Genomic DNA, 25,963 nt, shown 5'->3' with positions numbered 1-25,963 from the left:
ATGCGTTAATAAAATTAGTGCATCAATGAGTTATTAACAATTAATTTTGACAACCCTTACATGATAATTAAATATGTATATAATTAATTATCCTTAATGATGATACATAAGTATAATTTACCAGGATTATGCCTACAAAACAAAAAATTGCATTTGTATTTAAGCCTCATCTTAAAGTTACACTGACAGTCATTGTATTTGGCATTTGGGTCCAAATAGAAGATTAATACAATTATTAAAGACAGTGTGGACTAAAGAATGTCCAAGAGACTTTGACTTGCCTAATTTAAAAATTTAACTATCTTCCAGATAACATTCTGGAGCAAGGGAGTAGAGATGAAATACAGAGTTCTAAGAATTTGATTATGACATCCAGTAAACATTTTTCTTGTTTGCTATATTTTTATTTGTACAATGGCATCTTCATACATCATTTACAATCTGTAACTTTTAAAGAGAATAAAATAGAATATAATGTACATAAAATTGAGCAAAATAAAGTATACCCAAAAACAGAGCAAAAAATATATATCTTTGCAGGCCACATAAAATATAAACTGTACTTAATTGTATTTGATTAAAAAAACTATAAACATCCGCTATGTAAGTTTTGTGTATAAAACTGTCATATCAGGTACTCATACAGACAGAATGTAGTCTGTTTTATATGCCTCTACCCTAAATGGTGAAGGCACAATCATCAGGCTGTCTGTGAATTTTTTGTGTCCGTTGCATAAATGTCTTTAGTTCACTTAGATGCTTGTATGATTTTCTGTATATAAAATGCACTAGTAGAACTAGTAGTAGGTTTTTAATTGTTCTAAAGTGACTTAAGTATACAGTAAGGTAAAATGGATAAAATTGATTTTATGCAATAGCGTTCTTCCTGTTTGAAGTAATTTAATTATTAACACAAAGTACTTGAATAATAGTTCGCAAATTGTTGTTTAATTCTCTTCCTTTTATTTTACCATTAGTTTGTTTAAAAAACATTGCTGTTTTGAATTTCATTCCATTTCTGAAACAAGATTTTACATAATTGAGTGTACATTTTATACATTCATCATAAACTAATTTGAAGTTAACACTATTCAGTGTTTTTCTGCGTGATCAGAGTGCTTTAGAGTGCTTTATGCATTAAAGAGACAACTGAGATAGATGAACATTGTATAACATTTAAGACAGATGCTGTTTTCACACTATAGGTCCGATTCAATCCTAGGTCATCTCTCACCTCCTGCACCTGCCCATCATGGAAATCTTTGTCTCTGAGTTAAAACATCCCCAAACCACACAGAATCTACAAAACTTGTCAACAATAAAGTTCTCCAGGAATCCTCCAAGAGAGTGTGCACAAATGTTATCAGCGTCAAAATATAAGACAACATATAAGCTAACATCTATCTATCTATCTATCTATCTATCTATCTATCTATCTATCTATCTATCTATCTATCTATCTCTCTCTAATATATATAATAATATAATTTTTCTATCTGTCTATTTCTCGCAACCTCTGTGTTCATCTATTTTACTGATTAGATTTCTATCCATCTTTTAAATTGTGTTGTAAACGAAGAAAACAATCCAAAACATTTCTTTCCAAAACCCTTTGCATGATTATATTTTAAAAAAATTAATTTGATACTGTTTATTGGAATTACGAAAAAGTAAAGAATTTGATTTTATAGTTAAATGTTCAGAATTTTTTAGTTGAAAGTTTTTTCATCTTGAAACATTTGTATTCATTAATCCACAACAAAGACAATTAAAACTGCTGGTCATAACATCGTATTGTTGAAATATGAAGCACAATTTTGTGTTTGTGTTGAGAAGAGATGAGGATATCATTAAAAGAGAATCGGCGGAAGGTCCTCAAGGAGTTTTAGCTGGTGTCTTCATTATAGTAACAGTCAGTAAGGCTCATTGTAGCTACTGTAGTATTTACTGCTAGATTGACCCACCAAACCGATGGAAAAAAGATATTTCTCAGAATAGAAACGGCAACATTTAAAAGCGATTGCCGTACCACAAATCTGCAGTCTTGTTAATTAACCGGGAAAATATATTTACTATATTTTGACTGGAAGGAACCACTGATGATGGTTCATAATAGCGAGTAGTTTACAGAATACAAAGCCATGAAAACAAGAATAAAATCTACTGATTTAAATGTTGAGTAATAGTGGTTGAAGATTCAAATATAAATAACAAAGAGGGGAAAAAAAGCAATAAAGCATTTGTGGTGCCCAGTGGCAGAAAGAAAAGATGTGCCGGAGGCTATTAAATACATTAAATGGAAAGTCATGCTGAGTGACAAAAATTAAGAGTGAAATTCATGTCCATGAACATGAATTAATAGATTACATTTGGGACTATATCACGAAATGGCCTAAGACCGGGTTGAGAGTTTTGATGTGATTTGTTGTGATTCTGAAATGAGGCACCAGTAAGATCAGTTTTTAAAACAGGACAGGTGTGATGTTGCTAGACTTTCAGGCTGTTTTATGTTAAATATGTTCTTGGGTCATGAATGTTACACCATTAAAACAGGGGTCTATAAACTGTAACTTGGTAGCTGCCAGTGGCTCTCTGTTTCTGAGAAGTCCAGCAGGCACTCATACAATAGACAAAATGCTAGTAGTTCAAGTGCTGTAATGATGAAACCTCTGTTTAAATAATAAACAAAAAAAGTTTTATAAGACAAGATGTAAAATTTCATGTTTAAAATTTAAATAAAACAGAAAAAGAACATACAGTGTTTTGCTTTCTTATTTTTATAATTTAAATGCTCTAATTAATTGATTTTAATAGATTTTTTATTTAAGATATTAAGTGGTAACATTGGATAAAGCAATTGATATTACAATAAATTTTAAGTTGAATCAACTTAGAATTTAGGCCATTGAACTTTTTAAATGGAATAAATTGGTAATAAAAATGTCTATACAGTGGAACCTCGGGTTACGAATTTAATTCATTGCGGTACTTTATTCGTAACCTGAAAAGTTCGTATCCCGATACAAATTTCCCCATAATAATGAACAGAAACTTCGGTAATTCGTTCTGGACAACCAAAAATATTACTTAAATAAAAATAAAGCCAATATTCACTAATATTATTTACTTTTAACATGTTATATTAAAATCATACCACATAAAAACATACAAAAGAGGAAAACATCTTTACCGGGTACTTTCCCTTTGAGAAGACTCGCTGCAGGAGACGACATTCGTAGAAGGGGAAGGAGGGAGAGTTATTGTTTGGAAGGAGAATCTTATTATATTATATTATTTATATATTATTATATATTATATTATAGAATATTAAAGACAGTGTTAATAACACGAACGCTGAGACAATTGTTGCATTAGAGGGAAAATGAGAGCTGTTTCTTTAAGGCTACTATCAGTTGGTATTGAAGTCCAGAGTGAAATTCATTATGGGTATTGTACTTCGGAAAAGACTGTAACCCTGCTAATCTATCTTCATAAAAACAAGTAAAGTGGTTATGCATCGGCTAATGTTGTCCATCTCATCATTCCACGAGCATCAACTAACGAGTTGTTACGCTTCTGCCGGGAAAAGTTCAAGCGGATAAGTAACACGATGCTCTCGCTAGGGACACAGGACGCTAACTGATGTGACGAGCTGCGTGGATAGAGCAAAAACAACCAACTTGCCTGCGATTTTTTGGTGAGCGACGTTCGTATCCCGATATATTGTTCGTAACCAGGGGCAAAAATTTTGATAAACTGCGATTCGTAACCTGAATTATACGTATGCCGGGGCGTTCGTAACCCGAGGTTCCACTGTATATTATAAAAAATTTTAAGTTAAAAAAACTTTCAACCTTCAAGTTAAAACATACTCAAGTCTTCATTAGTCATTATGTAATTTTTTTAAGACAACAAGTTTCTTCTACTTTTGTAAGTAAATTCAACTTGTCTGGGCTTACAGTCTATACTTCTATGTTCCACATCACATCATCAACACAGAAAAGATTGTTTTTACATTTTGTATAGATAATATATTGAAATGTATAAATATTGAATAAAAGAAGATTCATTAGAAATGTGTTATATTAAAGTCACTTTTACTTCAGAAGAGGAGTAGAAGAGAGTAACTAATGTGGATTATGATGATAATCAAATGGATATTTTTTTTTTTACTTTTGGAGATATTCAAATTAAAATGTTTGACTTTTATATGAGTTAACTGCAAAAGAAATATATTTAAATAAAAAAATATATTTTAAGAAATATACAGAAAATGTAGGGTAAAATATTTAACCATTTTGACCTGGCCACTATATCAGCTGTGTAGCAAAGCTTTAAATCTATGCCTGTATACTTTTACAAGACCTTTTCTTATCTGGGTTAGTTTAAATCCATATATTATTGGGTTTAGGAGAGGAGGGACAACAAGAAATTCAATACCTAGTATGTTGCGCAGAGCTTGCAGTCCCTGGCTTTTGCCATAACGAGCATACATAGAGTCAAAGAGCAGAGCAATAGTAACATTTGTCAGTACAATTAAATGGGGAAGGCATGTCTGCATGAATTTTGCCCACTGTGTCTTGGACTTTAAAGAAGCTCTGATAATGCAAAAATATGACACAATGATGAACAAAGCTTGAGATACATGAAATACTATTAAAACATGTGCATACACGTTGTTGACAGTCACATCTGTGCAAGACAGCTTGACAATCTCCCAGTTAGAACAATAAATCTTGTCAATGACATTACCACATAAGCGGAGTTGAGCAGTGAACACCAGCCCTACGGAGGACTCTAGTATGGAGCAGAGCCAGATTAAAACTAATAATTTTAAAACTTTCTGAAGTGTCATAATGGAATGATACTCTAAAGGCTTGCAAATGGATATGTATCTGTCATATGACATGACTGTTAGACACGTGTATTCACAGAAAACATAAGAATAAATTATGCCTACTTGTGAAAGGCACCCTACATATGAGATAACATATTCTGCTAAAAGGTCAGCAAGGATCTTTGGATAGAAAGCAGAAGCTCCAAGAATTCCATTAACAAACATATTACATATAAATATATACATAGGTTCATGAAGTGTTTTATCAAGAATGACTGTTAAAGTTATTAACAGATTTATAAACACAGTCATTATATAAACAATTAGACCAAATACAAAGTAAATATGCTTGTTTGCCCTTGTGTCATTCAATCCATCAAGAACAAATACAAAGTGTCCTGAGGAATTTTCCATCACTTATTTTTTTAGTATGTATGAAGACAAAAAACTGACCACAAGTTTTAAAAAGTCTCATAAGCATAGCTTCCAGAATAAAATTTAAAACAAATACACCTATTTATGATTTATAACCTTTTTTTGAAAAGGTAAGGTTAAAATGTTACACAGCATGGTCACTAAGTTAAAATTAAAATGTATATCCTTTACCCAGAGTTTCTAAACCTCTAACTTATATACAGTCATTTTTCAATTGAGAAATGTGCTGTTTACCAATAAGCAGGAGGCAATTTTCCCAGAAGGCAGACTTTGCCATGGAGGATTTAATCTTGGACCACTTTTACCAACAGCCTTAACAAATGAATTGGTGATGTTACTAAGAGTGATTATAGGGGTGTAGGCATGTCTGCATATACAGTATTTAAACCTTTATGTCTTGGACTGCAAAGGTATTTTGATTAAATAACTCTATGACTTGTATACACATTTGCTCAGAATCACATTTTTTCCAAGATCAGTAACATCTCCTAATGGTAAAGGTGATAGCCATAACAGCTGCAATTATTGTTTCTAGTTAGACTAAGATTCAGATGAAAAGCAATAAATGTAACACCTGCTGAATAGATACAATGACAAAAAACCCAAAGGCTTCCACATGACTATATATGACTATATAAAACAGCCGTGTAACTAAATGATAAATGATAAATTTATAGTTAAAGTGTTTGTAAATGTTTTATTCAGGCAATGAAGCCCAAATATGAACTTATTAAATTTATTTTTATGTTGCTAAGTTGAGAAGGACTTTTTCAATTAATATTCTACTTGTAGTAAAAAATTGTCTAAAAAAATAACCACTACATGGCTCAAAGGTGACATTTGAAAGTGCATGATTTTCTCTATTTTTATATGCATAATCCAACAATTATGAAGGAATCATCAGGTTATAGGTGGCCTTGAAATTACGAATCATTTTCCATTTTCTGCAAAGATAATATTTGGTCATTAGCCAGTTCAACAAATGCTCTGGTAAATGCAGTCAGTCTACCTGAAACCCACATACGTTAAAAGTGTATTTCTCATTATTTTAATTCTATTTTTTAACAAATGTCTGGAGATGGACACAAGCTGAATCATTCTGGATTTCAGTTAATAACTGGAAAGCAAAAATTCCACAATATTTCCATGACAAGAAATCAAAACAAAAAAGTGTGTCAACGCACTTTGTACCGATATCGAATCAAAATGCATAAATAAATGAAGATTAACATACATTTGGTCAAGATGACAGATCTGACTAAAAGACATTAATTATATCACATTCATTGTAAGACAGTGATCAATTTAGTGACGAGCCCCTTTGGTATATCAATGCAGTCACTTTTTACAACAGGTGATGAGACAGTAACTGATGTACATTATGTATATTAGTTTCATTGGTACTTTTTCTTCTAATTGAGTTAAGAAGAGAAATCTTAATTAAGCTAAACATGATGGGTTTTTCCAGGACACTATTTAATTACTATAAACTACATTTTAAGAAATATATAAAACATGTAATATAAAATAGTGAACCTTTTAACCAGGCCATTGCACATATCAGCTGTGTAGCAAAGCTTTACATTTATGCATGTATATTATTGGGTTTAGGAGAAGATGCACAATAAGAAACTCAGTGCCTGTCGTCCCAGAAGGAAGTCTCTTCTGAAGCTGGCTCATATGAAAAGCCCAGTTTGCTGGAGACAACCTGTTCAAGAGCATGAATTACTGGAACAATGTCCTGTGGTCTGATGAGATAAACTTATTTAGCTCAGATGGTGTTCAACATGTGTGGTGATGCCCTGGTGAGAGTACCAAGAAAATTGTGCCTTGCCTACAGTCAAGCATGGTGGTGGTCAGAGGTGGGAAGTAACAGAGTACAAATACTTCGTTACTGTACTTAAGTAGATTTTCTGGTATCAGTACTTTACTTCACTATTTATTTTTCAGACAACTTTTTACTTTTACTCATTACATTTTTACACAAATATCTGTACTTTTTACTTCTAAAAACCGGCTCGTTACTTTAGTTTTAATCCATTGATTTGGTGAAATATTTTCACTGCGCGCAGATTTCAGCCGAACAACCAATTTCCTGTTACTGCGCGTCTTTTTCAATCTGCTGATGTATAAAGTCCTGACACTCACTCTTTACAAAGATAAGAATAAGCAGGGCAGAAGGCAGTAAGAAGTTTGGGGTTCACGTGGATGAGACAGAGGGAATCAGTGATGTAAACATGACTGAGAACAGATACATTCCTGATCATCATCATCTTTTCTCTGCTTGTGTTCTATATGTGGATCTTCAGCCTGGACACATTCATTCGGTAACAACATTTTTAATTAGTTTTTTATTCATATATATATATATATATATATATATATATATATATATATATATATATATATATATATATATATATATATATATATATATGTATATATATATATATATTTGGCTGTGTGTAAAATTATTGTAAACGGCATTAGATGTTATTAACACGCCATCACTTCAGCGCGCATTTCTGCTTTTACTATTTTTTAAAAAGTATAAATACATAAATTAATACCTAAATATAAAAGAGGCGAAATTAAAACCTCCAGCAAAACATACACTTATTTACGACGTTCCTTCTTTACTTAGATATAAAATAAATAAATAAACTCCACTGAAAAATAATTGTAATCAGTAAACTTTTGTTTTATTTTTGCACAAAGTCTCAAATCAAACACCAAATCCGCCATGTTTTACACAATTTACCCTCTGGGTGGCGTTTTGTGGGGTTTTCCCTCATAATGGCGACACGAACATAAATTACTGTCTTTATTGATCGTACAGATAAAAACAATACATCATTCAAATCTGTAAAATGTCTATGATTTTATATATATATATATATATATATATATATATATATATATATATATATATATATATATATATATATGATCATGTTTGGTCCGGCGTCAGTTTAACAAATGCACTGGTAAATGCAATCTGTCTGCCTGAAACCTATGAACGTCATTTGGATCTATTTAGTAAATTAAAGTAATGATAATCAATATACAGTGAGGAAAATAAGTATTTGAACACCCTGCTATTTTGCAAGTTCTCCCACTAATGAAATCATGAAGGGGTTTGAAATTGTCATTGTAGATGTATGTCCACTGTGAGAGACATAATCTAAAAAAAAATCCAGAAATCACAATATATGATTTTTAAAATCTTTATTTGTATGATACAGCTGCAAATATGTATTTGAACACCTGTCTATCAGCTAGAATTCTGACCCTCATAGACCTGTTAGTCTGCCTTTAAAATGTCCACCTCCACTACATTCATTATCCTAAATTAGATGCACCTGTTTGAGGTCGTTAGCTGCATAAAGACACCTGTCCACCCCACACAATCAGTAAGAATCCAACTACTAACATGGCCAAGACCAAAGAGCTGTCCAAAGACACTAGAGACAAAATTGTACACCTCCACAAGGGTGGAAAGAGCTACGGGGAAATTGCCAAGCAGCTTGGTGAAAAAAGGTCCACTGTTGGAGCAATCATTAGAAAATGGAAGAAGCTTAACATGACTGTCAATCTCCCTTGGACTGGGGCTCCATGCAAGATCTCACCTCCTGGGGTCTCAATGATCCTAAGGAAGGTGAGAAATCAGCCCAGAACTACACAGGAGGAGCTGGTCAATGACCTGAAAAGAGCTGGGACCACCGTTTCCAAGGTTACTGTTGGTAATACACTAAGATGTCATGGTTTGAAATCATGCATGGCACGGAAGGTTCCCCTGCTTAAACCAGCACATGTCCAGGCACGTCTTAAGTTTGCCAATGACCATTTGGATGATCCAGAGGAGTCATGGGAGAAAGTCATGTGGTCAGATGAGACCAAAATAGAACATAATTCCACTAAACGTGTTTGGAGGAAGAAGATTGATGAGTACCATCCCAAGAACACCATCCCTACTGTGAAGCATGGGGGTGGTAGCATCATGCTTTGGGGGTGTTTTTCCGCACGTGGGACAGGGCGACTGCACTGTATTAAGGAGAGGATGACTGGGGCCATGTATTGCGAGATTTTGGGGAAACAACCTCCTTCCCTCAGTTAGAGCATTGAAGATGGGTCGAGGCTTGGTCTTCCAACATGACAATGACCCAAAGCACACAGCCAGGATAACCAAGGAGTGGCTCTGTAAGAAGCATATCAAGGTTCTGGTGTGGCCTAGCCAGTCTCCAGACCTAAACCCAATAGAGAATATTTGGAGGGAGCTCAAACTTCGTGTTTCTCAACGACAGGCCAGAAACCTGACTGATCTAGAGAAGATCTGTGTGGAGAGTGGGCCAAAATCCCTCCTGCAGTGTGTGCAAACTACAGGAAACGTTCGACCTCTGTAATTGCAAACAAAGGCTACTGTACCAAATATTAACATTGACTTTCTCAGGTGTTCAAATACTTATTTGCAGCTGTATCATACAAATAAATAGTTAAAAAATCATAAATTTTGATTTCTGGATTTTCTTTTAGATTATGTCTTGTTTTCATGAATAATAAACATGCATTTGCATAAAACATCAATATTTGTTCATGCCCATGTTGATTAGCGTATTAACAAATTTAAAATTATTAGTTTAAGGTGCATTTAGAACAGCGTGATTAAATATTTAAATCGGTTGACAGCCCTAACATAATGACCTGGTGTCCAGTTACCAGCGTGACACTAAAACAGGTAGTAGTACTTTTTACTTGTACATGTAGTACATGTCAGATCCCAAACTTTACTTTCACTTGGGTAAAAAAAGTAAAGTCAGTATTTTTAAACATGAGTATCTGTACTTCTACTTAAGTAAAGGATGTGTGTACTTTTGCCACCTCTGCTTAGCATATCAGTAGAACAAATGTTTAGTAATTAGAAAAAAAAGATTGTGAAGAAAGAAAGAACATTCTGAAATAATGTGTTGCATTTAAGGTTTTCTATTTTTAATAAAAATGGTTGAACAGAAATGCACACTGCATTAATCATGCGTTAATAAAATTAGTGCATTAATGAGTTATTAACAATTAATTTTGACAACCCTAACATGATAATTAAATATATATATATAATTAATAATCCTTAATAATGATACATAGGCATAATTTATGCCTACAAAACAAAAAATTGCATTTGTATTTAAGCCTCATCTTGAAGTTACACTGACAGTCATTGTCTTTAATTTTCTGTTTAAGCAAAGACCCTGTTCATCTTACAGGCAGTTCATTAGAAGTCCCAATTTTTCAATGCATTACATACTGCATTTGATTCCAAATAAAAGATTAATACAATTATTAAAGACAGTGTGGACTAAAGAATGTCCAAAGACTTTGAAAAAAATAAAATTTAACATTCTGGAGCAAGGGAGTAGAGATGAAATGCAGAGTTCTAAGAATTTGATTATGACATCCAGTAAACATTTTTCTTGTTTGCTATATTTTGATTTGTACATTGGCATCTTCATACATTATTTACAATCTGTAACTTTTAAAGAGAATAAAATAGAATATAATGTACATAAAATAGAGCAAAATAAAGTATATCCAAAACAGAGCAAAAATATACATCTTTGCAGGCCACATAAAAGATAAACTTTACTTAATTGTATTTGATTTCAATAAACAGCTGCTATGTAAGTGTTGTGTATAACACTTTCATATCAGGTACTCATACAGACAGAATGTAGTCTGTTTTATATGCCTCTACCCTAAATGGTGAAGGCACTAATTTATCAGGCTGTCTGTGAATTTTTGTGTCCGTTGCATATGTGTCTTTAGTTCACCTAGATGCTTGTATGATTTTATGCAATAGCATTCTTCCTGTTTGAAGTAATTTAATTATTAACACAAAGTACTTAACTAATAGTTTGCAAATTGTTATTGAATTCTCTTCCTTGTGTTTAGTTATATTTTACCATTAGTTTGTTTAAAAAATATTGCTGTTTTGAATTTTATTCTATTTCTATAACAAGATTTTACATAATTGAGTGTACATTTTTATACATTCCTCATACACTAATTTTAAGTTAACCTCTATGTCCATCTATCTCACTAATTAGATTTCTATCCATCTTTTAAATTGTGTTGTAAACAAAGAAAACAATCCATAAGATTTCTTTCCAAAACCCTTTGCATAATCATATTCCAAAAAAATATTACTGATACTGTTTATTGGAATTACGAAAAAGTAAAGAATTTGATTTTATAGTTAAAAGTTCAGAATGTTATAGTTGAGAGTTCTTTTATCTTGAAACATTTGTATTCATTAATCCACAACAAAAACAATTAAAACTGCTGGTCATAACATCGTATTGTTGAAATATGAAGCACAATTTTGTGTTTATGTGTTGAGAAGAGATGAGGATATCATTAAATGAGAATCGGCGGCAGGTCCTCAAGGAGTTTTAGCTGATGTCTTTACCATAGTGACAGTCAGTAAGGCTCATTGAAGATACTATAGTATATACTGCTAGATTTGACCCACCAAACCGATGGAAAAAAGGTATTTCTCAGAATAGAAACAGCAACATTTAGAAGCGATGGCCGTACCACAAATCTGCAGTCTTGTTAATTACCCAGGAGAATATATTTACTATATTTCTTATATTTTTTACTATAAGAAAAGCAATAAAGCATCTTTGGTGCCCAGTGGCAGAAAGAAAATATGTGCCAGAGGCTATTAAAATACATTAAATGGAAAGTCATGCTGAGTGACACGAATAAAGAGGGACATTAATAGATTACATTTTGTGACTACATCACGAAATGGCCTAAGACTGTGTTGAGAGTTTTAATGTGATCTGTTGTGGTTGTAAGACACTGACTGTAATAATTCACATGGTGAAGCACCAGTAAGATCAGTTCTTAAAATAGCAGAGGTGTGATGTTGCTAGACTTTCAGGCTGTTTAATGTTAAATATCTTCTTAGGTCATGAATGACACAACTTTTTCTGGTTTCAAGTTTGTTACATTATTAAAGCAGGGGTAAATTGGTAGCTGCCAGTGGCTCTCATACAATAGTCAAAATGCTAGTAGTTCTAGTGCTGTATTGATGAAACCTCTGTTTAAATAATAAACAAAAAAAGGTTTATAAGACAAGACGTAAAATTTCATGTTTAAAATGTAAATAAAATTAATATACAGTGTTTTGCTTTCTTATTTTTATAATGTAAATGCTCAAATTTATTGATTTTGATAGAAATAACATTTTACTCACTTTAACTTAAGATATTAAGTGGTGAGATTGGATAACGCAATTGATATTACAATCAATTTTAAGTTGAATCAACTTGTGTTAAGTGCAATGAACTTTAACTTTTTAAATGGAAAAAAATTGACAATAAAAATATATATTATAAAAGATTTTAAGTTAAATAAACTTAGCATTTAAGTTAAACATATTCAATTCTTCATTACTCATTACGTTATTTTTTTAAGACAACAAGTTTCTTCTAATTTTGTAAGTAAATTCAACTTGTCTTGGCTTACAGTCTATACTTCTATGTTCCACATCACATCATCAACACAGAAAAGATTGCTTTTACATTTTGTATAGATACTATATTAAAATGTATGAATAATAAATAAAAGAAGATTCATTAGAAACTTTGTATATTAAAGTCACTTTTACTTCAGAAGAGGAGTAGAAGAGAGTAACTAATGTGGATTATGATGATAATTAAATAGATCGTTTTTCTTTTTAACTTTTGGAGATATTCCGATTAAAATGTTTGACTTTTATATGAGTTAACTGCAAAATAAATATATTTAAATAAAAAAATATATTTTAAGAAATATACAGAAAATGTAGGGTAAAATATTTAACCATTTTGACCTGGCCACTATATCAGCTGTGTAGCAAAGCTTTAAATCTATGCCTGTATACTTTTACAAGACCTTTTCTTATCTGGGTTAGTTTAAATCCATATATTATTGGGTTTAGGAGAGGAGGGACAACAAGAAATTCAATACCTAGTATGTTGCGCAGAGCTTGCAGTCCCTGGCTTTTGCCATAACGAGCATACATAGAGTCAAAGAGCAGAGCAATAGTTACATTTGTGAGTACAATTAAATGGGGAAGGCATGTCTGCATGAATTTTGCCCACTGTGTCTTGGACTTTAAAGCAGCTCTGATAATGCAAAAATATGACACAATGATGAACAAAGCTTGAGATACATGAAATACTATTAAAACATGTGCATACACGTTGTTGACGGTCACATCTGTGCAAGACAGCTTGACAACTTCCCAGTTAGAACAATAAATCTTGTCAATGACATTACCACATAAGCGGAGTTGTGCAGTGAACACCAGCCCTACGGAGGACTCTAGTATGGAGCAGAGCCAGATTAAAACTAATAATTTTAAAACTTTCTGAAGTGTCATAATTGAATGATACTCTAAAGGCTTACAAATGGATATGTATCTGTCATATGACATGACTGTTAAACACGTGTATTCACAGAAAACATAAGAATAAATAATATAAGTTTGTGAGAGGCACCCTGCATATGAGATAACATGATATTCTGCTAAAAGGTCTGCAAGGATTTTTGGATAGAAAGCAGAAGCTCCAAGTATTCCATTAATGAATAAATTACATATAAATATATACATAGGTTCATGAAGTGATTTGTCAAGGAAGACTGTAATAGTTAGTGTCAAATTTATAAACAGAGTCATACTATAAACAATTGCACCAAATGCAAAGTAAATATGTTTGTTTGTCCTTGTGTCATTTAATCCATGAAGCACATACATGAGCTCTCCTGAGGAATTTTCCATCACTTTTCTGAAATAATGAAGACAAGAACTGACAATAAGATTCTGAAAAGTCCTATAAGCATAGTTCTCCAGAATAATAACAAAAATCCTCTGTATGGTTTATAATCTCTTTTGCAAAAGTTTTTCCAAGGTTTAAAGGTTTTACAGTTTAATAACTGAAGTTATTTTGTTTATCCTTTACTTAGAGTCTCTGACTGTCTGATTCTTTGGGGTACCATTCCATTAAGCTTATATATATAGTTATTTTTTCAGTGAGGTGTATTCTGCTTACCATTGAACAGATGGAGAAACTCTCCCAGGAGGCAGAGTTGGCTAGGAGTGATTCAATTGGGAGCCACTTTTGTTTTGTTCTTTGTTTTGGCATCTTTGCAAGTAATCCTGGTGATGAATACATAAATAAATTAATGCCTTTTAGTTACTGCATTTAAAACAGTGTGATAAACCGACATGTGGACTGATTTGGGTATTTTAGATTGAGGATTTTCATCATATACCACAGAATGGTAGCTAATATTTATGTTTAAATCTAGAGTTCAAATAGAAATATAATATATGCAAATACTCTTTTTAATTTAGTAATTTTCTTTATAGGTTTGCCACATGGTCTGAGGTAATTTATTTTAGCTTTTTATTATTTCATGAGAAACACCTTACCAATAGCCACCCTATCCCAAGTGCATATATAAAAAAATACATTGTTGTCACATACAGAGAGAAATTAGTATTTGCCAGATATTCTTGCAGGTTTTTAATGTTTTAATAGGTCTCTAGGTAGCATTCTTGGTAATTTTAATCTTGTCCCTCTATATATTTTAAAGGAACCTCTTGTTATTGGATCACTGTGATGCTTTGTTTTCTCTATTTATTTATGTTGGCCTTTTCTGTATTTTATAGTTCACCAAATGTTTTGGAAATTGTTTTATAGCACCCTTCTAATCAAACTCTTTCAACAATTGAGCTACTATGCATGCATTGTTAGCTCTTTGTAAACCTTGGCCTAATCATTTGGATGAAACCAAGTAGATGTGTAGATGAAGATGTGTCATTGTAACTTTGTATTAATTGTTTGTATTAAAGCATGTTTGAGGTAATGTCATGCATTGGGCTTGCATGGCTGCCGTGAAGGTCCAAATGGCTGAGCTTATGTGTATAATAACCTTTCTTGCTGTAAAAGCCATATGATACATTACCTATAGAAATTGCTAACATTTATTTCCTTGCATTTATATGTAGATAAATTTATATATACAGTTAACATGCATTTTGTATTAGACAATTGCATTTTTAGGCAAATGAAAAATATTGCAATGCATGACTGATAAATGTTTCTTGATACCCAGGTGTGTCCTGTTGGATTGAAATATTTTTTGGTTTTACATTTCAGTTTAACCCTCACTTGCGTTTAAAAAGGAAATGCCAACTTAGAAGTTTCCAATAAGACGCAAACCACTGGCTTAATAAACTAGCAACAGCCCCACAATGCATGGATAAAGGTATCAAGATCCCCCTGAGCAAAAAAAACAGAAATATGGTTGCAAACTCTTCAGAAAACTTATAAGCAGTAACAATCATAATGCCAGATTGACATTCTCAAAAAATGTACAGAGAAGAGTTGCTGGAATAAAGTTCTGAAATAAAAATTAAACTATTCCAAAGAAATGGAAACACCAAAGTTTGGAGAATAAAAAAGTTTACTAATGGTCCAAAACATATTATCTCAGCTTTGAAGCATGGTGATGATAGTGTCATGTCATGGTGGTGATGATAAGGTTTGGGCATGCATTGCTATCTAGAATCACCTTCTTTTCAATAACAGCAATATGAAAACATTATCAATACAAAACAGACTTATGTGAAATACATAAGAATACAAGTAAGATTTAAGACCACCACTTACCTTTTTAAATTCTGAACCCAACCATAAAATAGGCTGTGTGCCTCGAAAGACAGTGACAAACAGTTTAAAGGATAGATCACCTCAAAATTAACCTTCTGCTATGATTTATTACCCTCACATTACTCCTAACACATTTATGGAGTGGGAGGAAGACTTTTCCCACTCTATAAAGGCACCATAAAAACTATACTTGTGGCCATTGTGTACTACTGTGACAAAAAAATATATATATTGTTGTCTGCAACAACTGAAATAACCCATCAAGTGCCTGCTAACAAGCTCATAAATGGAACCACGGTTGCTAGAGCAATTGATATCTGATGTTGGTCCATTTCTTTTCTGTGATTGTGAGAAAGATATGCAGCATAATTTAAATGTATTGTATTTGCTTGTCCTTTTTGAAATAGAGGGTGTATTTTAAAGTATTGTCCTGTCTGGTTTGTTTGTGGGATACAAAATATTTACAAATATTTTATTGTAATTTTATGAGCACAGGGAATAGTACAATCAAAATGATAAAATTAGTAATTTCAGAAGTAAACATGTATTTCTGTACCTGTCTTTTGTCCCAAATAGATACTTCTACTGCAGCTCAACTGTCTGCTAGATTGTTAAAAGATGACAATAAATCTTTTGCATTTGTTTGATGAAAACACTATGCAATAACAGTCAAAACATTTCTATTTTATGCAATAGCAATGTTGAATCTGAAATCTTTCTTCCTTATTTTGGTCAATTTTAGTCCATAAATAAGAGGATTTAAAACAGGGGGCATAAATAGGAAATCCAATGCCATGAAATTTCGCATGAAAAATTTCGCCATGAAAAACTCTGAGGAAAAGATGTGTAACCATATCGACTGTAAAACACATCAAACAACAAAGCAATAGCAATATTAAACAGAGCAAGTAGATGTGGTACACAAGTTTGCATAAATCTAGATTTTCCCTCCTTTGACTGTGTGCAGTTCCTAATCAAGTGAATGTATGAATAAACAATCAGTACTGCATGTCCAAAATAAATAATAATAACTATATATCCAATCACATTGTTTAATGTTGTAGAGGAACAGGCTAGTTTAACAACAGCCAATGTTTCACAGTATAATTTTTCAATATTTGAGCCACATAGGGTTAGTCTTGATGTTAACAAAACTACAATTGCCATTAAAATAATTGGGGGAAACCAACAAAAAATTATACATTTTACAACCGTTTGGTTGTTCATTTCGGAGTGGTATTCTAGTGGTTTACAGATGGCCACACATCTGTCATATGCCATTACTGTCAGAGTTGATTTATCACATAAAACAGATGAATAAATAACATATACCTGAATCAGACAACTAACATATGAAATTTCATGAAACTGGGTCAGTAAGTCATACATGAATTTAGGGTAAAAGCCTGTTGTGCCATAAAGTGCATTGATACACAAATTACACAAAAATATGTACATAGGCTCATGGAGCTGCTTATCTAAGACAACGCATAAAATAACAGTAATGTTGCACAACAAAATACCATGATAAATCAGTGTGGTTACTGAAAATAAAACATATAATTTATATGAAATTATATCATTGTTAGCAGAAGATGAACTGATTAGGTTTTTGAAATTATCTAAAGAGAGTCTAGGTCACAGTAACCTTATAAATGTGAAATAGATTTTACACAATAGCTTTCTTTCTCTTTAATATTTTAAAGGAGATTTGAGTTACACAATTTCTAAAGAGTTTAAGCAGATACTGCCATCAAAATATCACCTCACACCATTAAAAAGAGAAAGAAAAAGTGTACCTAAACACTCTTTACAGATAACAGATTAAAATGTATATATATATATATATATATATATATATATATATATATATATATATATATATATATATATATAAAAGATTATTGAGAAATGTAGTCAACATGACATCTGACTTAATTAATTAGTGAATATTTCATCATCAGTGTAACACAGCAATCAGTTGAGTGAAAAGACAGTAATAAGTATTTGGTTTGTAAAATGCAGTAAAATTGTCAATTTATCTCAGGTGATAAGACAGTAACTACGGTGAATTATGCAGATAATCAGAAGGATATATCATTGTCCATTGCAAGCCTCTTATTATACAGGAATCTTTTCCAAATATAAATAATAAATGTTGGAGGACCAGGCTACCTGCATGTTTTTTTCCACTTTGAAATGAACCAGTATTCAAAATGCTTCTGATTGAAATAATTACAAAAAAATTCTATTTGCAGGACACCAAACAGTACATATCAGCTGTGTTGCAAAGCTTTACATCTACGCCAGTATATTTTTAGAAAGGCTTTTCTTATCTGGGTTAGTTTGAATCCATATATTATTGGGTTTAGGAGAGGAGGCACAACAAGAAACTCAATACCTAACATGTTGCGTAGAGCTTGCAGTCCCTGGCTTTTGCCATAACGGGCATACATAGAGTCAAAGAGCAGAGCAATAGTAAAATTCGTAATAATTATTAAATGGGGAAGGCATGTCTGCATGAATTTTGACCACTGCGCCTTGGACCTTAAAGATACTCTGATAATGCAAAGATATGACACAATGATGAACACAGCTTGAAATACATTAAATAATATTACAATGTACCCATACACGTTGTTGGCAGTCACATCTGTGCAAGACAGCTTGACAACTTCCCAGTTCGAGCAGTAAATCTTGTCAATGTCATTACCACATAACAGAAGCCGGGCAGTGAGCATCACCCCAACAGAGGTCTCAAGTATTGAGCAGAGCCAAGTGAAAACTAATAATTTGAAACCTTTCTGAAGTGTCATAATGGAATGATACTCTAAAGGCTTACAAATGGATATGTATCTGTCATATGACATTACTGTTAAACACGTGTATTCACAGAAAACATAAGAATAAATTATGCCTACTTGTGAGAGGCACCCTACATATGAGATAACATGATATTCTGATAAAAGGTCAGCAAGGATCTTTGGATAGAAAGCAGAAGCTCCAAGTATTCCATTAACAAACATATTGCATACAAATATATACATAGGTTCATGAAGTGTTTTATCAAGAATGACTGTTAAAGTTATTAACAGATTTATAAACATAGTCATTATATAAACAATTAGACCAAATACAAAGTAAATATGCTTGTTTGTCCTTGTGTCATTCAATCCATGAAGAACAAATACAAAGTGTCCTGAGGAATTTTCCATCACTTATTTTTTTAGTATGTATAAAGACAAAAAACTGACCACAAGCTTTAAAAAGTCCCATAAGCATAGCTTCCAGAATAAAATTTGAAACAAATACACCTATTTATGGTTTATAACCTTTTTTTGAAAAAGTATCTGTAAGGTTAAAATGTTACACAGCATGGTCTCCAACTAAAAATTAAAATGTATATCCTTTAGTCAGAGTTTCTAAACCTCTAACTTTTATACAGTCATTTTTCAATTGAGAAATGTACTGTTTACCAATAAGCAGGAGGCAATTTTCCCAGGAGGCAGACTTTGCCATGGAGGATTTAATCTTGGACCACTTTTACCAACGGCCTTAACAAATGAATTTAGTATGAGTGTAGCTAAGCATCATAAAAGAACAGAACGATACCAGTGGGAACCAAATATATATAAAGAGAAACTTATATATTAAATATATTTATACCTTAGGAATTGCACAGAGCTTGCAGTAAATGGTGGTTACTAAGAGTGATTATAGGGGTGTAGGCATGTCTGCATATACAGTATTTAAACCTTAATGTCTTGGACTGCAAAGGTATTTTGATTAAATAACTCTATGACTTATATACACATTTGCTCAGAATCACATTTTTCCCAAGATCAGTAACATCTCCTAATGGGAACCCAGCCATTAGGGGGGCACAAGCCAGTGCACTCTTAGTGCCGGCCGGTACTTTAAATGTTGGTACTATGACGGGTAAAGGGAGAGAGATAGCTGATATGATGGAGAGGAGAAAGGTAGATATGCTGTGTGTTCAGGAGACCAAGTGGAAAGGGAGTAAGGCCAGGAACATTGGAGGTGGATATAAACTATTTTATCATGGTGTGGATGGGAAGAGAAATGGTGTAGGGGTGATTCTGAAGGAAGAGTACAGTAAGAGTGTAGTGGAGGTGAAGAGAGTTTCTGATAGGGTGATGATCGTGAAGGTGGAATTTGAAGGGATGATGATAAATGTCATCAGTGCCTATGCTCCACAAGTTGGCTGTGAGATGGAGGAAAAGGAAAGATTCTGGAGTGAATTAGATGACGTGGTAGATGGTGTACCTAGGAAAGAACGATTGGTGATTGGGGCAGACTTTAATGGGCATGTAGGTGAAGGGAACAGAGGTGATGAGGAGGTGATGGGTAGGTATGGTTTTATGGAGAGGAATGTGGAAGGGCAGATGGTGGTAGATTTTGCTAAAAGGATGGAAATGGCAGTGGTGAACACGTATTTTAAGAAGAAGGAGGATCATAGGGTGACGATAGAAGTGGAGGAAGGTGCACACAGGTGGACTATGTGCTATGCAGGAGATGCAACCTGAAGGAGATTGGAGACTGTAAGGTGTTGGCGGGGACAGTGTAGCTAGACAGCATCGGATGTTGGTCTGTAGGATGGTTTTGGAGGCGAAGAAGAAGAGGAGGAATGTAAGGATTGAAAGAAGAATAAGATGGTGGAAACTGAAGGAGGAAGAGTGTAGTGTGAGGTTCAGGAAGAGGTCAGACAGGGGCTCGGTGGTGGTGAAGAGGTGCGGATGATTGGGGAACTACTGCAGGAGTGATGAGGGAGGCAGCTAGAAAAGTACTTGGTGTGACATCTGGAAATAGAAAGCAAGACAAGGAGACGTGGTGGTGGAATGAGGAAGTGCAGGAGAGCATTAGGGGAAAGAGGTTGGCAAAACAGAAGTGGGATCGACAGAGTGATGAGAAAAGTAGGCAGGAGTACAAGGAGATGCGGCAGCAGGTAAAAGGATGTGGCGAAAGCCAAGGAAAAGGCATATGAGGAGCTGTATAAGAGGTTGGACACTAAGGAAGGAAGGGGAGAGGATGCCTGAGGAATGGAGAAGGAGTGTGCTGGTACCGATCTTTAAGCATAAGGGAGATGTGCAGACCTGCAGTACCTACAGGGGAATTAAGTTGATCAGTCACACCATGAAGTTATGGGAAAGCGTAGTGGAAGCCAGGCTGAGAGAAGAGGTGACCATCTGTGAGCAACAGTATGGTTTCATGCCGAGGAAGAGCACCACAGATGCCTTATTTGCTTTGAGGATGTTGATGGAGAAGTATAGAGAAGGACAGAAGGAATTGCATTGTGTATTTGTGGATTTAGAGAAAGCGTACGACAGAGTGCCGAGAGAGGAGGTGTGGTATTGTATGAGGAAGTCAGGTGTGTCAGAGAAGTATGTTAGGGTGGTGCAGGACATGTATGAGGACAGTGTGACGGCAGTGAAGTGTGCAGTAGGTAAGACAGACTGGTTCAGAGTGAAGGTTGGACTGCATCAAGGATCGGCCCTGAGCCCTTTCCTGTTTGCAGTGGTGATGGACAGGTTGACGGACGAGGTCAGACAGGAGTCTCCTGGACTATGATGTTTGCAGATGATATTGTGATTTGTGGTGAGAGTAGAGAGCAGGTTGAGAAGAGCCTGGAGAGGTGGAGATATGCGCTGGAGAGAAGGGGAATGAAAGTCAGTAGGAGTAAGACAGAGTACATGTGTGTGAATGAGAGGGAGGGCAGTGGAGTGATGCGGTTGCAGGGAGAAGAGGTGGAGAAGGTGGAGGAGTTCAGGTACCTGGGGTCAACAGTGCAAAGTAATGGAGAGTGTGTTAGAGAAGTAAAGAAAAGAGTGCAGGCAGGGTGGAGTGGTGGAGAAGAGTGACAGGAGTGATTTGTGATAGTAGGGTATCTGCAAGAATGAAAGGGAAAGTTTATAGGACTGTGGTGAGACCTGCGATGTTGTATGGATTAGAGACAGTGGCATTGAGTAAAAGGCAGGAGGCAGAGCTGGAGGTAGCAGAGCTGAAGATGTTAAGGTTTTCGTTGGGAGTGACAAGGATGGACAAGATTAGAAATGAGTTTATTAGAGGGACAGCACGTGTAGGATGTTTTGGTGACAAGGTGAGGGAGGCGAGATTGAGTTGGTTTGGACATGTGCAGAGAAGGGACATGAATTATATTGGTAGAAGAATGCTGAAGATGGAGCCACCAGGTAGGAGGAAAAGAGGAAGGCCAAGGAGGAGGTTCATGGATGTGGTGAGGGAAGACATGCAGGTAGTTGGTGTGAAAGAGGCAGATGTAGAAGACAGGGTGGTATGGAGACGGATGATCCGCTGTGGCGACCCCTAATGGGAGCAGCCGAAAGAAGAAGAAGAAGAAGTAACATCTCCTAATGGTAAAGGTGATAGCCATAACAGCTGCAATTATTGTTTCTAGTTAGACTAAGATTTAGATGAAAAGCAATAAATGTAACACCTGCTGAATAGATACAATGACAAAAAACCCAAAGGCTTCCACATGACTATATATGACTATATATATAAAACAGCTGTGTAACTAGTATTAAATGTACAGATAGCGTGAAGTAAATGACAAATTCAAAGAAAAAGTGTTTGTCAATGTTTTATCCAGGTAAAGAAGCCCAAATATGAACTTATAAAATTAGTTTTTAAGTTGAGAAGGACTTTTTCAATTAATATTCTACTTGTAGTAAAAATTGTCAAAAAAAAAAAACACTACTTGGCTCAAAGGTGACATTTGAAAGTGCATAATTTTCTCTATTTTCATATGCATAATCCAACAATTATAAAGAAATAATCAGGTTATAGGTGGCCGTGAAAGTACAAATAATTTTCCATTTTCTGCAAAGATAATATTTGGTCAGTAGCCAGTTTAATGCACTGGTAAATGCACTGGTAAATGCAGTCAGTCTACCTGAAACCCACATATGTTAAAAGTGTATTTCTCATTATTTTAATTCTATTTTTTAACAATTGTCTGGAGATGGACACAAGCTAAATCATTCTGGATTGTGGAAAATTCCACAATATTTCCATGACAACAAATCAAAACAGAAAAGTGTGTCAACACACTTTGTACCGATATCGAATTAAAATGCATAAATAAATGAAGATTAACGTACATTTGGTCAACATGACAGATCTGACTAAAAGACATTAATTATATCACATTCATTGTAAGACAGTGATCAATTTAGTGACGAGCCCCTTTGGTATATCAATGCAGTCACTTTTTACACCAGGTGATGAGACAGTAACTGATGTACATTATGTATATTAGTTTCATTGGTACTTTTTCTTCTAATTGAGTTAAGAAGAGAAATCTTAATTAAGCTAAACATGATGGGTTTTTCCAGGACACTATTTAATTACTATAAACTACATTTTAAGAAATATATAGAACATGTAATATAAAATAGTGAACCTTTTAACCAGGCCATTGCACATATCAGCTGTGTAGCAAAGCTTTACATTTATGCATGTATATTATTGGGTTTAGGAGAAGATGCACAATAAGAAACTCAGTGCCTGTCGTCCCAGAAGGAAGCCTCTTCTGAAGCTGGCTCATAAGAAAGGCCCAGTTTGCTGGAGACAACCTGTTCAAGAGCATGAATTACTGGAACAATGTCCTGTGGTCTGATGAGATAAACTTCTTTAGCTCAGATGGTGTTCAACATATGTGGTGATGCCCTGGTGAGAGTACCAAGAAAATTGTGCCTTGCCTACACTCAAGCATGGTGGTGGTAGCATCATGGTCTGGGGCTGCATGAGTGCTGCTGGTACTGGGGAGCTGTGGTTCATTGAGGGAAACATGTATTTCAATATGTACTGTGACATTTTAAAGCAAAACATGATTCCTTCAGAAACTGGGCCAAATGGCAGTTTTCCAACATAATAACAACCCCAAACACACTGACAAGATGACAACTGCCTTTCTGAGAAAGCTGAAGGTGAAGTTGATGGAGTGGCTAAGTATGTCTCCAGACCTGAATCTTTTTGAGCATGTGGGGCATCCTCAGGCAGAAGGTGGAGAAACACCATTTGTCTAACATCCATCAGCTCTGTGATGTCATTATGGTGCAGTGGAACAGGATCCCAGCAACAACCTGTGCAGCTTTGGGGAATTCCATGCCATCTGAAGTAAGAGCCTGTCTCTGAGCAGACAAATTTGCAGGGTAACTTTTACTCCTTTTCTTGTAGATTAAACATGATATAGCCAACAAATAATACATTGTTAGTAAATAGTTTAGCAAGTTAACATGTAAATACTATTTATATTATAATTTCAAATGCAAAAGTAGTAGCAAGTTAGTTTATTTTACCAAAACTGAAATTATCTTTGCTATCACTCATGGGTAAGAAAGGAGCCCAACAAAGTTTTTGCAGTCAGTCAGCATGTCCTACGAGCTGTTATGTTTAGGAGGATTAAAGCAGTGCTCTATATCTATATCTATATAAATATATATATATATATATATATATATATATATATATATATATATATATATATATATATATATATGATCATGTTTGGTCCGGCGTCAGTTTAACAAATGCACTGGTAATTGCAATCTGTCTGCCTGAAACCTATAGACGTTATTTGGATCTATTTAGTAAATCAAAGTAATGATAACTAATATACATTGAGGAAAATAAGTATTTGAACACCCTGCTATTTTGCAAGTTCTCCCACTAATGAAATCATAAAGGGGTTTGAAATTGTCATTGTAGGTGCATGTCCACTGTGAGAGACATAATCTAGAAAAAAATCCAGAAATCACAATATATGAATTTTAAACTATTTATATGTATGATATAGCTGCAAATAAGTATTTGAACACCTGTCTATCAGCTAGAATTCTGACCCTCAATGACCTCTTAGTCTGCCTTTAAAATATCCACCTCCACTACATTTATTATCCTGAATTAGATGCACCTGTTTGAGGTCGTTAGCTGCATAAAGACACCTGTCCACCCCATACAATCAGTAAGAATCCAACTACTAACATGGCCAAGACCAAAGAGCTGTCCAAAGACACTAGAGACAAAATTGTACACCTCCACAAGGATGGATAGGGCTACGGGGAAATTGCCAAGCAGCTTGGTGAAAAAAGGTCCACTGTTGGATCAATCATTAGAAAATGGAAGAAGCTAAACATGACTGTCAATCTCCCTTGGACTGGGGCTCCATGCAAGATCTCACCTCGTGGGGTCTCAATGATCTTAAGGAAGGTGAGAAATCAGCCCAGAACTACACGGGAGGGGCTGGTCAATGACCTGAAAAGAGCTGGGACCACCCTTTCCAAGGTTACTGTTGGTAATACACTAAGACATCATGGTTTGAAATCATGCATGGCACGGTAGGTTCCCCTGCTTAAACCAGCACATGTCCAGGCACGTCTTAGGTTTGCCAATGACCATTTGGATGATCCAGAGGAGTCATGGGAGAAAGTCATGTGGTCAGATGAGACCAAAATAGAACTTTTGGGTCATAATTCCACTAAACGTGTTTGGAGGAAGAAGAATGATGAGTAGCATCCCAAGAACACCATCCCTACTGTGAAGCATGGGGGTGGTAGCATCATGCTTTGGGGGTGTTTTTCTGCATGTGGGACAGGACGACTGCACTGTATTAAGGAGAGGATGACCGGGGCCATGTATTGCGAGATTTTGGGGATCAACCTCCTTTCCTCAGTTAGAGCATTGAAGATGGGTCGAGGCTGGGTCTTCCAACATGACAATGACCCATAGCACACAGCCAGGATAACCAAGAAGTGGCTCTGTAAGAAGCATATCAAGGTTCTGGTGCGGCCTAGCCAGTCTCCAGACCTAAACCCAATAGAGAATCTTTGGAGGGAGCTCAAAATCCGTGTTTCTCAGTGACAGGCCAGAAACCTGACTGATCTAGAGAAGATCTGTGTGGAGGAGTGGGCCAAAATCCCTCCTGCAGTGT

The 25,963-nt window shown here is 34.6% G+C and overlaps 2 protein-coding genes and 1 pseudogene across 2 annotated transcripts; all 3 read right to left on the bottom strand.

Annotated features, from left to right (window-relative positions):
• Positions 1–4,315: 4,315 nt before the first annotated feature.
• On the bottom strand, positions 4,316–5,251 carry LOC124394901 (olfactory receptor 142-like). Its single transcript, XM_046863387.1, has one exon. The coding sequence runs from the start codon at positions 5,249–5,251 to the stop codon at positions 4,316–4,318; it is 936 nt and encodes a 311-aa protein (XP_046719343.1).
• Positions 5,252–13,157: 7,906 nt separating this feature from the next.
• LOC124394900 (olfactory receptor 1030-like) lies at positions 13,158–14,096 on the bottom strand. Its single transcript, XM_046863386.1, has one exon. The coding sequence runs from the start codon at positions 14,094–14,096 to the stop codon at positions 13,158–13,160; it is 939 nt and encodes a 312-aa protein (XP_046719342.1).
• Positions 14,097–16,678: 2,582 nt separating this feature from the next.
• Positions 16,679–19,208, bottom strand: LOC124394896 (annotated as a pseudogene).
• Between the last annotated feature and the right edge of the window lie 6,755 nt (positions 19,209–25,963).

The sequence above is a fragment of the Silurus meridionalis genome, chromosome 12 (genome assembly GCF_014805685.1).
Source record: "Silurus meridionalis isolate SWU-2019-XX chromosome 12, ASM1480568v1, whole genome shotgun sequence".
Taxonomy (NCBI): Eukaryota; Metazoa; Chordata; class Actinopteri; order Siluriformes; family Siluridae; genus Silurus; species Silurus meridionalis.
This window is presented reverse-complemented; position numbering and strand designations above follow the sequence as displayed.